At 37.7% G+C, this 17451-nt stretch overlaps 1 protein-coding gene across 1 annotated transcript in view; it reads left to right on the top strand.

Moving 5' to 3' along the window:
- LOC124503877 (1-phosphatidylinositol 4,5-bisphosphate phosphodiesterase beta-1-like) overlaps window positions 1–17451 on the top strand; it is a 455749-nt gene that overhangs the window by 11862 nt on the left and 426436 nt on the right. The window contains exon 2 of the mRNA XM_047069167.1: window positions 5635–5712. Coding sequence (XP_046925123.1) covers window positions 5635–5712 — 78 coding nt within the window. The remainder of the gene's footprint in view (window positions 1–5634; window positions 5713–17451) is intronic.

The following is a 17451-nucleotide window of genomic DNA, read 5'->3' on the forward strand; positions in this document are numbered from 1 at the left end:
AATGGTGCTTCTCTCTACTGTTCTGCGTCTTCTTTTCTGGACCCCGTTACTTCCTTTGCTTTCATTTATTTGGGGGAAATTTCACACTGCATAGACCCCTGGAAGAAAATTCTCATCAGTGCAGATGCATGTAGAAGTTTAACCTCGCTGATCCTAAGCCAGCACCTTAGCATTTCTATTGTTTTATTTTTATTTGTTGTTTTCATAGTTAGGGCTGCGTTGCTGTTGTTTGATGGGATCACATCTGCTTTTCTATGACCCTTAGGACTCTTTTTCCTTACACAACTGTTTCCCCTACAATGTATATATTTGCCATCTTCCGCTCTACTTTTTCCTAATGCAGGTCTTGGGCACTCCCTGTGGAACATTGCTTGTCATTTCTCCTTGTTGACTCTGTAATATTGATTAATTTAGAAATCCAGGTCTTTATTCCTATGTGTTCTCTCATAACAGCATAAAAACATAGAATCACCGTGGAGTGAGGATTGTGGTCAACACTGGCCAATAGACTTTCTGCTAATGGTACTAAGGAATAAGCTGTGGGTCTGTGGACTGGTCCTTGACATTCGTCTTAAGGTTTAGGGTTACTCTTTGCACTAGTTTGCTTGGGCTCCTGTAACAAAGTACAACAGACTGGGGGGGCTTAAACAACAGAAATGTATATTTTCACAATTTTGGAGGCTACAAATCTGAGATCAGGGTGCAGAACTGGTTCCTTCCTTGAGGGCCATGTGGGAAGTATCTGTTCAGTCCTCTGTTCTGGATGGTGGATGGCTGTCTTCTCCCAGGGTCTCTACATCATCTTCTCTCTGTACGTGTCTGTGTCCAAATTTCCTCTTTCTATAAGGATACCAGCCTTATTGGATTAGGGCCCACCCTTGTGACTGACTGCCTTTTAACGTAATCGCCTCTGTACAGACTGTCTCCAAATAAAGTGACGGTTATTTTCAGGTACGGGGGTTGGGACTTCAATATATACATTTTTTGTGGGTGGCACAATTCAGCCCACAATATACCTCAACCTAGCAAAATATATGGCCTCAGAGGGCAGCAACATAATGGCTTTATTCAGATATTCGAAGAATTGACACTTAGAGAAGCAACTAGATTTATTTTGTACTACTTAGATGTTAAAACTGGATGGTAGCTGCATGCATGGAAAAAACCCAAAACTTGCTAAATGGAATTATCTGACCAAATGTGCTTTGCTTTGTGAAAAACGTTTCCCTATTAAGAAGAAACCTTTTTAGAGTTTTAAAGTTTAGAGCTGCACTACCCAGTAGAAATATAATTTAAGCCACTTAGGAAATTTATAGTTTTCTAATAGCCATAGTAAAACAAGTAAAAGGAAACAGGTAGAATTAATTCTAACAATATAGTTTATTTAACCCAATATATTGTTTTCATTATATAATCAATATTAAAAATTATTAATGAACTATTTTATATTCTTGTTTTCATTCCTTGTCTTTGACATTATACAGCACATCTCCGTTGAACTAGCCACATTCTAAGTTTTCAGTAGCCACAGGTGGCTCATGAGTCCATCTTGGACGTGCAGGCACAGAACATACCTTCTCAGTTGGGGCCAAATCACCTCCAAAAAATGAAAAATGGTCTTGAGGGACAAAAATATCTTATTCTTTTTTAATTTTTGTATAGAACATAGATACACGTAGAGCATATAAATAGATAGGACATCTGTGATATTAAAATTTCATTGTGGATAATTAGGAAAATAAATGTCTAAAAGGGCTCCTTCGTGGGGCAATAATGAAAAAAGTAAATTGCAAAGCAGTAGCTTCTTATATCATATTAGTCTCACTATTGATATATTGATGAGATAGGGATGCGAGTAAGTTTCTGTCAAACGAAGAGAAGTAAATGGAAACTTAACTGTACATTATCCACTATTACTAACTTAAGACAGGTATGTTTATCAGTGCTCTCTTTCTCAAGGCAGATGTTTATTGGGAAAAAAGAAACTTACAACTTGAAATAAACAAGTTAAAGTTGAATTCTTAGTTAGAAACAATATACTTACAAGACACAAGTTTGTCTACCTTTTAAGCTCACTGGTGCCTTTACATCATTGTGTTCCTGACCCAAAACCTCACCCTTTGTAGGCCTATGTCAGTGGGTCTCAAAGTATGGTCCCCAGACCAGCAGCAGCAGCAGCAGCACTAAGGTCCTGTAAGAAATGCACATTTAGGGGTGCCTGGGTGGGTCAGTCGGTTAAGCGTCCGACTTCGGCTCAGTTCATGATCTCGAGGTCTGTGAGTTCAAGCCCCGCGTCGGGCTCTGTGCTGACAGCTCAGAGCCTGGAGCCTGCTTCAGGTTCTGTGTCTCCCTCTCTCTCTGCCCCTCCCCCACTCACACTCTGTCTCTCTGTCCTTCAAAAATAAATAAACGTAAAAAAATTAAAAAAAAAAAAAGAAATGCACATTTACAGACTCCAGCCCAGATCTATCAAGTGAGAAACTCTAGGGAAGGGTCCCAGCAGTCTGTGTTTTAACAAGTCCTTTTAGTAAATCTGATGTACCCAAAAGTTTGAAAACCACCATCTTATATGGAATACATATCTTATGGATGCTGATGGAGAGAAACAGACTGTCCGAGAGTTGTCTCCATTTTTTGGCAGTAAAATGCTTAAAGAGTTACAGTCCATCAGCGGTTCCCTTGAAAATGAAGGATGACCATACATTTCAAACTTCAAACAAGAGCTTATGTTCTGACAATTAAGAATACTTGTGATATGGGTTGAGTGGCTACTTTGGTACGGGAGAATATAGACATTGCAGCTATGTGGGAGGTGGGAAAAAAGCAGGTGGAATTGAAAATGGATATTCATGTATTTCTGGGTCAAATCCTGCCTTCGATGACAAGAATGCCAAGTTCCAGCTGATCTTGGAATGTTAGGGGTGATTATGGAGGAAGTAAGCAGGTAGACGAGATAAAATATCATTTAACAGAGGAACCATGGCCGGAAGAGTGAGGTCAAGAAAATATTTAACAAGGCAGCTTTAATTTTGAAGGAGGAGAAGGAATAAGCTAGAAATAGCAGTATCAGAAGCAAATGAGGCAGCCTAGTACAGTGTTCTAAAATATAAATTTGAGGTTTGCCCTGATGACTTTAAATATTTGATTGTCTGCGACCCTTGCAGTGAATTGTCACCAAGGTTTCGATTAGAATCTTGTCAGATGCTCTTGTCAGACACCCTGATAAGAAAAGGAACTGATTTGAGGATGATATATTAAAACTACAGGCTAATTCCAGATTCACCGGAAGTGGGGATGTGTGCTGTGTGCAGCCTGTCAGAAAGTTTCATTTTGCCCGACTCTAGAGGATGATGGGTAATGAAACAGAACTGAAAATACTGCTGTGATTTATTGCAAATATTGCTCTGAACATTTATGCATATAATCTCATAGGTGAAGCTTAAACTATTTTAAAAATTGTTCTTTTATTATCTTATTAAATTGGTTTTCATTTTTTTTTTTTTTAACATTCAGGAGTAATTTTGAAATTTGAAGTTCCAGCCGAAGTCCTGTGCCACAGCACCATCCTTGTAAAAGATATTTTTCAAACTGCATGTTAAGAATAAATCTTAAAAGGGGCACCTGGGTGGCTCAGTCGGTTGTGTCCAGCTTGGCTCAGGTCATCATCTTGGGGTTCTTGAGTTTGAGCCCTGTGTCAGGCTCTGTGCTGACAGCTCAGATTCTGTGTCTCCCTCTCTCTCTGCCCCTCCCCCGCTCACGCTCCGTCTCTCTCTCTCTCTCTCACTGAAAAATAAATAAACATCAAAAAATTTTTAAAAAAAGAATAAATCTTAAAATTATCAGGATAAAACAGAAGGGCAGGACCTCAAAAACTTACACAGAGAACTATTGTATGATCATTCTGGGTATGAAACAGTTGAAAGCAGGGACTCAGATATTTGTCAATCTGTGCATAGCAGCATTTTTTGCAATAGTGGAAAGATGGAAATAACTCAAGTGTCCAGTGACAGATGGATGAACGAATAAAATGTGATGTATACATACAAAGGAATATTAGTCAGCCTTACAAAGGAAGGGAATTCTGACACCTGCTACAACATGGATGAACCTTTAAACACATGAGGCCAGTCACAAAATAAACCGGTCACAAAATGGTAAATATTGTATGATTCTGCTTATGTGAGGCATCAAGAGTGGTCAAATTCATGGAGACAGAAAGTAGGTAGTGATTGTCAGGGGCTTGGGGAAGAGGGAATGGGGAGTTAGTGTTTAATGACTGTGGAATTTCATCTGGGAAGATTAAAAAGTTCTGGAAATGGATGGTGGTAATGGCTGCGCAGCTGTGTGAATGTACTTAATGCCACTGAACTTTATGCTTAAAAAAAGGAATTTTTATGTTAGCGGTATAATAAAACCATAATAAAAAAAGAATGCCATGATAAACTTTCATTTGCTATTTTAATAAGTCAGTTTTTAAGCATAATCCGTTAATAACAATAAATGTTTTTATGAGGCAAGCATTTGGTTCAAGTACTTTACCCAAATTCTCCTATTTAATTCACACAGACACCTTCTAAGGTAGGTATTATTATGGTTTTTTTTTTCAGTTGTAGCTGTGTAAGATGAGGTACCCAGGGGGGGACAGGCATCCCCAAGGGGATGGCCTTCAGAACCGAGCTTTCTAATAAGACTTACCATGTGGACTAAAAACATTGATCTACTCTTCCCATCAGGAAAACAGTCCCCAATTCCAAAATTATTTCTGCAAGTTCTAATTTTCATTATAAGTATCTTTGATCAGATAGACGATATGCCATACTTTAGTTATAATGTGTATGAAATAGTTGAAATAAACAGGTAATTTATGTCTCCTTTAAAAAATGTAATTCCTGCAAAGGCCCAACCAAGTATTTCAGTATAAAAATCCATATCCAGTGACATGTGTTTTCTTGTGCAGATGGTATGCCTTTCTGAAAATTGCCAAAAGAAAAGAACACATATTTTAGAAATGTTTAATATTATAATTACAGTGCATGCTGTTTTTGCTTTATAATGTACATGCTTTAAACTCCTGAAGACTATTTGTCTATGATGTTTTATTTCATCTTGTGAAATTTAAATTTGCAACAATTTTGTGTATATCTTTCTGAAAATGTAGACCATGGCCTTATTTATTGTTACCTTGGAAACAGCAATGCCCAAATAATATGTTTACTCTCTTCAGTACAATAAAAAATAATTTTATAGAACAAATGTAATTTAAAATATTACCTTCAAGCATGGATTTTAATTAATTTTAATCATATAAAATATGTAATGATGTTTAATATTAAAATTATTTGGAAAATTAGAGCTTTGAATAGAAAACATGTCAATTTGTCTTCATAAATATGTGCATACCTGGGCTTTTCTTTTATAAGTAATACACAGATATTCTAATTATTAATAAAGAAGCTTAGTTATGTAATTAATAATGCTGTGAAGTGAGGATGCCATGTCTAGTTTTTTGAAACTTTTACTAATAATTGATGACCCTTGAGAAACTCGTAACAACTATTACTTGCTAAGTAACTCCTGGGTAGGACTTCCTACAATGATATATGTTGATATTTGTGTTTTTTCTTATATTTCTAGGACTCCACTATTGTCACTCCAATTATTTTGAGGACTGACCCTCAGGGATTTTTCTTTTACTGGACAGATCAAAATAAGGTAAAAAGTGAGATATGTCTTTCTTACATTTTCTAGTTTGTTGCTGATTTGCAAAGTATTTAAGTTACCTCCATAAGTATATCCATTTCATGAATGACCCTTTGTAATTTATTTAAAGATTCTACTTAGAAATAAATGTCTTAGGAGTTTCCAAGGATTCTAGCCCAGAGTATTAGATATGCTGAATCCTAGAACAATTGCCATTTTTTCAGGACAAGAACATGGAAATGTGAATTACATTTGTTGTAGAAGAAAATTAGCCAGTATTAGTGACTTAAATCCCCCCTCCAGTTCTACTCATAAAGAATAAAGAAAAATGATGAGAAAATCACTTGTGACCCACATTATAAGTTTGGCTTTCCTTTTCTCTTCCTTCTCCCCTTTGCTGCTTATTAAGGGTTCTCCTGGGCTTGGCACAGGAATTTGGTCTTGATCATTTATTCACATTAGAAAATTAAGAATAAGATTCCTTTAGCTTATACCTTCAGTGTTTCAAGATTTTTTTTTTTTCATATTTAGCTTTCTGTCTACCATTTCATGAGTTTAGGATCTCATTTATTATGAAGCCAATTGAGATAATTCCATATTGAATTATTAAATAGAATGTCTGCAAATCACAAGATTTATTTGGGGTTTAATGGGCAGAAAAATATTCATAGAAAGTAGTTATTATTTCAAGAAACAGTGGTTCTGGACTTGAACCTGTGAGGCCACAGAACACAGATTGTTGTGACCCTATAAGCTCTGTTATTTGGAGAGATGGGTAAGCTTTATTGAGAGTGCTAAATACATATTTAAACCAATAAAATACCAGGTACCACATTGTGAAGGGCTCTTAGTCTTTTCACATCCTTGAGTTAGGTCACTATTGCCAAAGTTACTGGAATTTGTTGGCCTTTCCTTCTGCCTTTGGGGCAACCTGGACTTCACCTGTGAGCAGTGGTCTGGAACTGGCTGTGTGAAATGGCATATTTGGGGTCAGGGTGGAGCCTGGAGGAAACTCTCACGGTGCTGGATGGTAATACCTCCCTCCCAGGGCCAGTCCTGAACGTGCCTGTTTACACTCATCTAAAAGGCGAATTTTAGCCCTGTAGCCCTCGAATCACTTTTTGAATATGGGTGCCCTGGAATCATCTCTGGCCATAGATCTAGGGCTAAACCATAGACTCTAAGCTAATGTCAAAAAAATGTATTTCATTTGTAAGACTTGCTACTTAATGTTCATGTTTATTACTGGGTGTGTTAATCACTTTGGGTTTGACATTCTGTTTGGTTTCCTGCTGTTATGTATAAAACAATGGCTTGAAAGAATTTTTTTTTCCTCCTAAAAGCTATTTTTAGAACTGTTGCAGCTATATTCATGAAAGATATATTTATAATGCCTAGGGCATTTTTAAAGGTTGGGTATTTGTACAAGGGACTTAACTGTCAGTTTGATTTTTCAGCTTGTAAATCAAGCTTCTATAAAAGCAACAGAAGGTATTTTGGGGTTTTTTAATAATTCATGGCAACTCAGTTAAACTCCCTTCTAAGACCAATCATAAATATTTCTTTGCTTAAGAAAGAGAAAGGGTTTAGGACCGAAGGTTCTTTGATGCATGTCTATTGTTCTGAGAACCCAGGATTTTGACTTATGCCTATTTTCAGATGTGGGAAAATTTATTTCAGATTTTTACCACAGTCGTTTTCTCTTGCTTGTAGTGCTGTTTATGACCAATTGAAACAGATAATATGTTAGCAATTCCTTTTATCTCTTTATTACTTTTCCTCTCATGGATATTAATCTTACAGTTCTACCTAAGAAGATAGTAAATTTCATTTTTCACTTTTTAAATACTGAAGTCATCCCATTTTCATAGATCAGAGTTACGAGGTTTATTTTTTAGTCAATGATCATATATCAGTATACAAAAGATGAGAGGATTTAAGAAAAAAAAAATTAAACTTTCATTGCTTCCAAGTTTGTCATTTTCTTCTGGCTTTACGCCCGGTCTTGGAGCCAGAAGGAGTGATACATCCACTTCTAGGAGATGGACGGGTGTAAGTGATATATTAGAGGAAATGTATGCTAGAAGATGGTGCTCTCAAATGAGGGGTGGGAAGCCAAGCTTTTAGTCGCTGTTTTTGCATAGGATCATTTGATGGTACCTGGCTGAGAGGTGCAATCATGATGTTACTTAGAGGCCCACTTTCTTCAAAATATTTTTTTTCAAACAGTGACTCTTAGTGATGTGAATCTATCACATATATTACAGAGATGTCTCAGAGAAAAAAAATACTTGTAAGTTTATTCATTGATTTTACACACTGTGTTTTCCATTGGTTTGGAAGTGTGCATTGGTATTTATTATAATGTACCTCTCTTCTCCCTTTCGGCTTCTTCCTACCTAAATTCTCCTTTGTCCACGGAGCCTGTGCCAAAACGACGCCTGGTCAGCTCAGAGGCGAGCTGAGTGGCTTTAAGAAGCTCTTGGGAAAGAAGCTCTTGTTACAAGATCTTTCTTTTTATAGCACTGGAGGAAAATTCTCACATTTTACTCAATGTCTTACCCATGTCATCTCTCCTATAGCGGCTACATGATACCACCCCAAATTATACATTGTACCTTACTATCCATTCTACTGTAGACCACAGCCACTGATTTTGCGCCACTGAATTCATCCTCCATAGACAGTGACATGCTCCCTTCCTCTAACTCCCCCTTTGATTTTTCATCATAGAAATGACGGGTGGCAAAGAAGACAGACAGCACAGATGATAGATTTAGGAATTAAAAAACTGGAGCTAGTAGCAAGTGATTTTTAGGTAGCAAACATGTGCTTTGGTGAAACATTGAAAAAATATTTGAGGTTGGGGGAAGCAGATAAACATGACCATGATCTTAAGGGATATATGTTCATTCTTCGTACCAGCTCTGGACTTATTTTAATCACTTTCTTCTTTACTGTTGGCTCTGTACATCTTATTGACTGCAAGTAGCAACAGCATGTTTCTGAATAAGACTGTTCTAAGCACGGTAGTTTTTCTTATGTCAGTGTCTGTTAGGTCAAGAGGATGAGCTTATCTGTAATTGTGGGTGAGAGGGGCTCCTGCACGGCTGGAGTATGTAACGGGTTGCTGGCATTAGTTTATGACTTTTCTTTGGAGCTATGCCAGATTGGGACAAGGAACCAACACAGGAAGTATCAGCCATGAAAACCATGTAACTACAGGAAGTATCTGCATCACAATTTTGGAGGAAAAGCTAAAGAAGAAAAAAGAAGTCAATGTTAAAGAGCTAATACAAACCTATTCTGCTAGAAGATGAAACAAAGTAGACCTTTGCCTTGCAACTCGATGCCCTGCTTCTGTGCCAAGGTTGGTGTAAAAATAAAACTAGTTACTACTAGTTCAGATCCAAGAAGTCCAGCCCAGCAGACTCCTCCTTGTATCCCTAAAGCAGGAGCTTGGAGGGAGAGAGGAGAGGAGCACATAATTACATTACATCAAAAAGGAATAGGAGGAAAAAGACACATTTTAAAATATTTTTTTTTCAACTTTTATTTATTTTTTTGGGACAGAGAGAGACAGAGCACGAACGGGGGAGGGGCAGAGACAGAGGGAGACACAGAATCGGAAACAGGCTCCAGGCTCTGAGCCATCAGCCCAGAGCCCGACGCGGGGCTCGAACTCACGGACCGCGAGATCGTGACCTGAGCTGAAGTCGGACGCTCAACCGACTGCGCCACCCAGGCGCCCCAAAAGACACATTTTAAATGCAGGACTCCTACTACTTTCTCTTTTTTGTTGTTACAGATTTTATTTATTTTTAATTTTGTGAATAACACACAAATGTGTTCTTTGCATAAGAGAATAAAGTAGTGTAAATGCCCTTAGCCTCTCCTTCTTGGACCCAATCTTAGTGTACCCTCCAGGGTCAACCACTGGTAACAGTTCCATGGTAGTGTTCCCTGTCTCCTCTGAAGGAATTTTACATGCGTATCTATGGAAATAGTTCATTTTGTTTTGTTTATATCTGTTTGTATCCTAAATACCATCATATCGTTTTTACTGTTTCACCAACTTGTGTTTTACTTTAATAGTTTGTCTTAGAGAACTTTTCATGTAAGTACATGTAGATCTACCTCTTACTTTTGAATTTCTCTGTCATATCCCATGGAATGGATTACCAAATTTTATTTAATAATAATTTCTCACTGGCAGACTGTGGGTGTTTGTTTCTAATTTGGGGCTACAGGGAACAATCCTGTAATACAGGGTAATAGTCAGCCTGCATAGCCCTCTCTGGGTAGATGGGTCAGGGGTTCCCTGAGGTAAATTTTCAGAACTACAATTGCTGATTGAAGGCTATACATATCCTAAATTTTAGTTAATAGTTGCATCATTTTATAGCCCTATCAGTGGTGTGTGAGAGGAACTGTTTCTTCAGGCCTCACCAACATTATTAAGAAACCTTTTATTTTTGCATTTATGTATATTTGCATGTATTGATGCAGCTGTTTTATCTCTGTTTTGATTTGCCAGTGTCTGCCTTGATGGTAAGATGTGTCTATTTTTATGCCTTTATGGACTGTTCCTGTTTTCTCTTACATGAATCTTGTGTCCCTTGCTTATATTCCTTGTTGAGGGTGCTCTATGTACTCTAGATGGTAATCTTTAGCTATTATAGATGTTGCAAATACTTTCTTCCTGTTTGTGGTTTGTCTTTGAATTTCTTAATTTCTAACTTATGCATGGCAAAAGATGACTTTCCCATTTTCAATTTTGATGTGTTCACATTTCATTCCTTTTTTTTTTCTTTTTGCTTTACTTAAGGACTTTCTTATTCCTCATCGTTATGGCCATCATTATTATTAATTTAAGTTGCTGATCTTAGTCTCTTCAAGCTGCTATAACAAAATACCGTAGACTTGGTATCTTATGAACAACAGATATTTATTTCTTACAGTTCTGGAGGCTGGAGTCCAAGGTTAGAGCCCTCTTCCGGTTTGGAGCCTTTTCTTTGTATCCTCATGAGAGGAAGGGGCTGGGGAGGTCTCTGGAGCCTCTTTTATACACTAATCACATCCACAAGGACTCTGCTCTCAAGACTTAAGCACCTCCAAAAGACCTCACCTCCTAATCTTTGGACAGTAGGTGTTCCAAGTATAGATTTGGGGGAGGGGGTGGGGAGGACGCAAACTTTCAGACCATAGTAGTCATGTCATGTGTTTTGAGGACTAGTGTGAGGTGGGGCTCTAAATTTAATTTCTTTATTTTTTAAAAATATTTATTTTTGAGAGAGAGAGAGGGAGAGAGAGTGAAGAGGGGAGGGGCAGAGAGAAAGGGAGACACACAATCAAAGCAGGCTCCAGGCTCTGAGCTGTCAGCACAGAGCTCAACACGGGGCTCAAACTCACAAACCGTGAGATCATGATCTGAGCTGAAGTCAGATGCTTAACAGACTGAGCCACTTGGGCGCCCCTAAATTTAATTTCTTTCAATGGGTGCCTTACGTGTTGGTGGTTCCCTGTTCTTTCTGGTTGGCGCCAGCTATGATGGCACCCTTTCTTCTGTGGGATTTTTGTAGTTCAGGGTGTGGAGGCTGCGGGAGGAGGGAGCTGAGGTGTCAGGTTGAACTGAGATGATGTTCCCATTGTGCTCCTGCTACTGACGGACACCTCCACCACCTGGTTAGATGGCCCATAGATCTGTTCCTATGTTTTAATGCCTGTGGGCTTCTGAGATGTTATTTCCCACTTCATTTTTGTTCCATTTATCTTCTGCCTTTCATACTTTCTTATTTAATAAGTGCAACCCCGTTTGTTTACCCATGACCCTAGTTCATAGATGTAAATTAACATCTGCGTGTTGAGTCATTTTGAGGGACCTGAGACAGGAGTGATTGGCTCTACCGTCTGTTCCATCTGCCATTTTCTTCTGATCTGTGATTTTGCATGAGACGCCATTTGGAATCCTTGTACAGAGCAATAATCAAGTTTCTTTTAATGGCAAGTATAGACTGCATTCTCTTACGGTAATCTTAAATTGCTATACAGAGTTCAAAAGCAAAGTTCAGAAATTAAATATTTACACAAGCCTCAATGACATTTTTTTCAGCATGAGAGTCCAGAGTTCACAAATATTATAAATGATGAACCATAGACCTCCATAGGAAACTCTAGGAATATCCTATTAAAAACTTAGTTTGGCTTCCACAAAAAATCCCCAGGCACCACTTGTTTCATTAATCATTTAGCAATGGTGCTTCTTCTTTGGGACATACTTCTCTAGTGTATTCCAGAAGCATCAATGTTGACCTTTCTCGTGTATGGTAAATGAGGTAGGATACTCAGCAGTGTATTGAGCATAATGATGTGGTTATAAATTAAAAAAGATGAGTTCCATTCATTTTTATTTGGTAATTTTCCCCTAAGCCTGAAACAATAACTGAAATTACCTTAGAAAACAGCACGATGCATGTGAGGATTGCTTTCTGAGGGCTGGCAACATTCTTTGGCCTGGAGCAGTACACCAGTCGTCGCCAGCTAACTAACCAGCAGCATCTAGGGACTGAATCTTTTCCTTCACTTTTCTGAATTTGATTCCCATTATTGAAGAGATTCATAGAGTAGATGTGGCATGAAGTCTATACCCACATCCTTATGACTCCAGAAGCCACATATTGGACCCTAGGGGCCAGCACTTGTATTCTTTTGCTTTTTCTGATCACTAGTGCTCACTTTGTTACCCATGATGCTGCTTGGAAGTTCCTGAGAATTAACAACAACCCCAAGCAAAGGAGTTTGATAGACAAATACCACAGTTCCTTCAGCTCTTGGGTGGGATAAGGCAAAGGTGCAAGCTTTATGTTTTTTTCCCCGGAATTCTTTGGTGGGATTAAGCCACCATCCACAGCAGTAACTGGCATGCAAATACATCATTTATGGCCTTCCTTCCCTTCCTCTCTCAATTCCTCATTCCTGATTTGTCCTGGAACCACCTCTAAAATAAGCTAATTTTACTAGAATCCGTCTCTAGGAACTGCTTAATATAGATGCTTAATGCTTGATATCTTAATATAGATGCCCCCTAATTAAGGGCATTAAAAAGATTTCTTCATGAGAGGCACTGAAACTATTAGAAGAATACTTTTGTTTTAAGCCAAGCAGTTTTCTTAAAACAACCCTAATTTGGGAGGCTGGAAGCCAGTTAAAGAAATCATCTGTAAAGTCAGATAGATGTGGGTTCGAGCTCTTGCTTTACTTTGTATTAAGAGTGACCTCAGGTGAATTTCTTCTCAAGCTAAGCCTCGATTTCTTCAGCTGTAAGATGAAGTATAACTTCCTTAGGACTGTTGTTAAACTTGGTATGTGAAGTGCCTAACACAATGCCTAGCACGTTGTAAACTTTAGATCCTTTGTGGGGTCTTTTTTTAATTTAATTTTTAAAATTTCATTTTAGTTTTAAATATTTCGGCTTTATTGAGGTAGAGTTATTAGTCAATAATTTACTGGCAAATAAAATTGTAAGATATTTGAAGTGTACATCTTGGGGATTTGGTATCTGTAGACATTGTGAAAAGAACCCCCATGGAGTTAATTAACACATCCATCACCTCACAGATTTATTTATTTTTCTGTTTGTGTGAAAATGTTTAAGTTCTACTCTCTTGGCAGGTTTCAGTTATATACTACAACGTCTTCAACTATAGTCACATGTTTTATGTTATATCCTCAGACCTTATTGATCTTCTAGCTGAAAGCTTGTACCCTTTCACCAACCTCTTCTATTCTGTGCCCCACCACGCCCAGCCCTGGCATCCACTTTTGTAGTGTTTTTAGGAGTTTAGAGTTTGACTTTTTTTTTTTAAGGTACTGTGTATAAATGATACCATGCAGTATTTGTCTTTCCATGGCTTATTTCACTTAGCATAACACCCTCAAGGTCATTTGTGGTGGCTTTTTATTATTGGTATATAATAAACAACTAGTCTCTGACTAAGCAATTAGTCTCTAACTAATTGTTAAGGACCATAAATGTGCTGTTTCAAAAGCAAGTTGACCATCTATTTATGTATATTTTTAAATATATATTTTTTTTGTCTTCAAGGTGTTAGTCACTTGTTTTCTGTTTAGACTCAGCTGTGGTCTTTTGATCTGAAGCACTGAAGCTTAGGTCTGTTTGGGCACACAAGATGTTTATTTATGTATTTCATAATGTTTTGGGAACAGAGCCATGGAAGGCAAAAGAAGGGATTTATTGTTTAGAATAATTTTCCTCTGAGGATAATTCACTAATAAATACTCCATCATAGATGAAAGTTTCTCGGGCCCGCGGGAATCTAAAGCATCTCATGGAATAAGCTTTAAGATGATTTAAAGTCTTGGATAAGAGAAAAAGGTATTATTCACAAGAAGAATTGGACTCCACCATGGCTGTCTGTGTCTTTTTTCCTAATATAAATCACTTTTGGATTATCACAGCTATATTGACATCAAGCAGCTTCTCCTCCTCCATACTGATCAGATCCTTAGAGATTAAACTTGTAGTGTTTTCAAGTGTAATTTACTCATTGGTCTGTCTGATTGCTGAGGAACGAATCTCCCCTCATCAAATCCACTTTCAGATTAAGCTCCATGTATTCTCAACAGTACGTTCTTGCTACTGCCTTGAGACCAAAGGTTTTTCCTCAGTAACTCCAGCTAGTGTAGAATAACCAAATACTATGATTGCCTAGGCTATGCAGATGCAACGTAAGAAGAAATGTTATTATGATGGAATCTTTCACAAATTCTTCTTGGAGGTTGTGATTCATGGATTTTCAGTAAGATTTCTAACTGAAATGTAGCCTCTTCAAGATGTCTTTTAAAATCAGGCTGGTTATGAAACAGCGTCATTGCAGTTTCTTTGGGATTATTTGTAGGGTGTAAGTGCATTGACATGATTTTCAAGTCACCTTCACTCCACTTCATCATACCAATAACGACAGCGATGCTCTTTTGACTACACTGTGATCGGAGTTTAGAAATATGAAACACTCTGGCCTTAATTCAAAACACTTTACTCTTAATATAATTTAATTAAAAATTTTGCCTCAGTTTTATGAGTTGCTTATATTTAGCTCTTCCCAGTCTTGTAAGGAAAAATTAAATTGGATGCTTTCCATGCTATGAAGCTATTATAAAATGGGATATTTGTATTGTATGATACCAAAATTAGTTTGAGACACTGGATTGGAGGATTGGGTGGAGGAAATACATTTGGTACATTGTTCATAATTTTATTTTCTGTTATATGAAAAACCCCATTTGCTTTTGTTATGGATAGAATTCCCAGATCCTTGTCTTGCTCCTTTGCTTGAATTACCAGCATTTTCGTTTTATCTTTATTAAAAAAATTTTTTTTTAATGTTTATTGTTTTTGAGAGAGAGACACAGACAGAGAGCAAGCAGGGGAAGGGCAGAGAGAGAGGGAGACACAGAATCGGAAGCAGACTCCAGGCTCTGAGCGGTCAGCACAGAGCCTGATGCAGGGCCCGAGCACACAGACTGCGAGATCATGACCTGAGCTGAAGTTGGCTCTTCAACCGACTGAGCCACCCAGGCGCTTCATGGGTGTTTTAGATAGAATGAGTGTTTTTGGTTGTTTTCTGGTTTATTTGCTTGTCAATCCAAGATGGTTTGATCCTATAGATGGGGTCCTCATCAAGCCTTTTCGATATTTATTTTTTTTTTTTTATTAAATTTTTTTTTTTCAACGTTTATTTATTTTTGGGACAGAGAGAGACAGAGCATGAACAGGGGAGGGGCAGAGAGAGAGGGAGACACAGAATCGGAAACAGGCTCCAGGCTCCGAGCCATCAGCCCAGAGCCTGACGCGGGGCTCGAACTCACGGACTGTGAGATCGTGACCTGGCTGAAGTCGGACGCTTAACCGACTGCGCCACCCAGGCGCCCCAAGCCTTTTCGATATTTAATCAGAAAGACAATTTTTTTTTCTCTCCCTTTTGGTAAAATAAATTTAGATGGGTAGTTTGAATCACTTAAGCACTTAAAATAGACTAAAGAATATGATTAGTTATTTCCCATTTTTTCCCATTTTATCATCGTTTATTTTATTTAACTTATTTAAAAAGACGAAAACACAAACCAACATTGAACAATCAATTTATTACAAAGTTGGTGTTAAAATATTATAAATACATTTTTAAAACTTTAATTAATTAATTAATTTTTAAATATAATTTATTGTCAAATTGGCTAACATACAGTGTGTAAAGTGTGCTCTTGGTTTTTGGGGTAGATACCCATGGTTCATCATTTACATGGAACACCCAGTGCTCATCCCAAGTTCCCTCCTCAATGCCCATCACCCATTTTCCCTTCTCCCCCATACCCCCATACACCATCAGTTTGTTCTCTGTACAAATACATTTTTTAAAATGTGCACTAATTCAATTTGCACACACCTTTGAATTCTTGTTGGTATTATCATGGCTACCATCATCACCAATAACAGCAAACACATAAGGAATGTCTTCCACATGCCACTGTGCTAACACACACACACACAAACACGCACATGCACGCAAATGCACTCATTTAATCTTTTCCAAAAGCCTCTGAGGATAGTGCTATTATTAGCCCCATTTATAGGTATTGACCTTGACATGCACACACAAAGTTTCAATGATGACCCCTGGTCATGCAGTTGGTTACTAGCAGAGGCAGGATTAGAACCCAGGTAGTTGGGCTGTATGTCTTGGCTTTTTAAAGAATCTGTTTAATGTATAAAGTTAATTTTTCTGGGAAAATGTGCTTAAAAAGAAACCTCAGTAGGCTTCTTACATTCGTGAGAAGAGGCAGCCTGTATGAAGTGACTCTCAACTTGGACTGCACATTGAAATCATGCAGAGAGCTTCAAAAATGCTGGTTCCTGGGCCCCTCCCCAGAGACTCTGATTTAATTGCTCTGGGGTGTGGTCATCTGATTCTAATGTGCAGCCAAGGTGAACACTGATAGAAAGCAAGCTGACATCACAAATTAAGTCAGTAAACTTCCTGAGAGGCTGCATTCACTCTACCTTTCCTGTCCATGGCCTAATTTTTGTCAGAAGTAATATTCAGCTGAGCACCCAGAGGCCCTACAAGATTTTGAATTATTTGTCTATGATTGAACAATATTCCCTATACTGTACTTAGGAAGCCAGGAAATTACTAGCATTTTTTAGAATCTCAGTATCCAAGATTGAATCAAAATAGATATTTTTTTTATATTCAGTTGATTAAAATTCATTTCATTTTACATTCTCTGAATGTTCCAGGTATGAGCTATTTGTCTTATCCTTACCAAACCTGTCCTCAGCAATCAAGCCCTGTTTATTAACCTTTATGTTTTTGTTTTTCTAGATCCTCTGTTAGACCAAGTGGCTGTTGGAATTCAATATTTAATTAAATTCTCTGCCCTCTTGAATAAGCAAATGTGGTTGTAAAAATTATTTTATGTCATTATGTCATTTTATAACTTAAATTTGTATTATCGATACAAAAACAGATATCACCTTGTTAAATTATAACATTGTGTCATTTCTTATTAATTTGGAGGGCTCTTCCTTTATTGACACAGAAGCCCACCAGGGAAACCAGAGAACCAGATCCTATGCAGGTGTGACAGGAAGCTTGTGATTTAATCACCCCTACATAATACATTTGAGAGTGGTAAAATTCATGTGTCTCCCAATAGAATTTTTGGCTTTCA

Source organism: Lynx rufus, unplaced genomic scaffold, assembly GCF_022079265.1.
Source record: "Lynx rufus isolate CCGP_SWC_20201006 ecotype Redwood Valley unplaced genomic scaffold, mLynRuf1.p SCAF_8, whole genome shotgun sequence".
Taxonomy (NCBI): domain Eukaryota; kingdom Metazoa; phylum Chordata; class Mammalia; order Carnivora; family Felidae; genus Lynx; species Lynx rufus.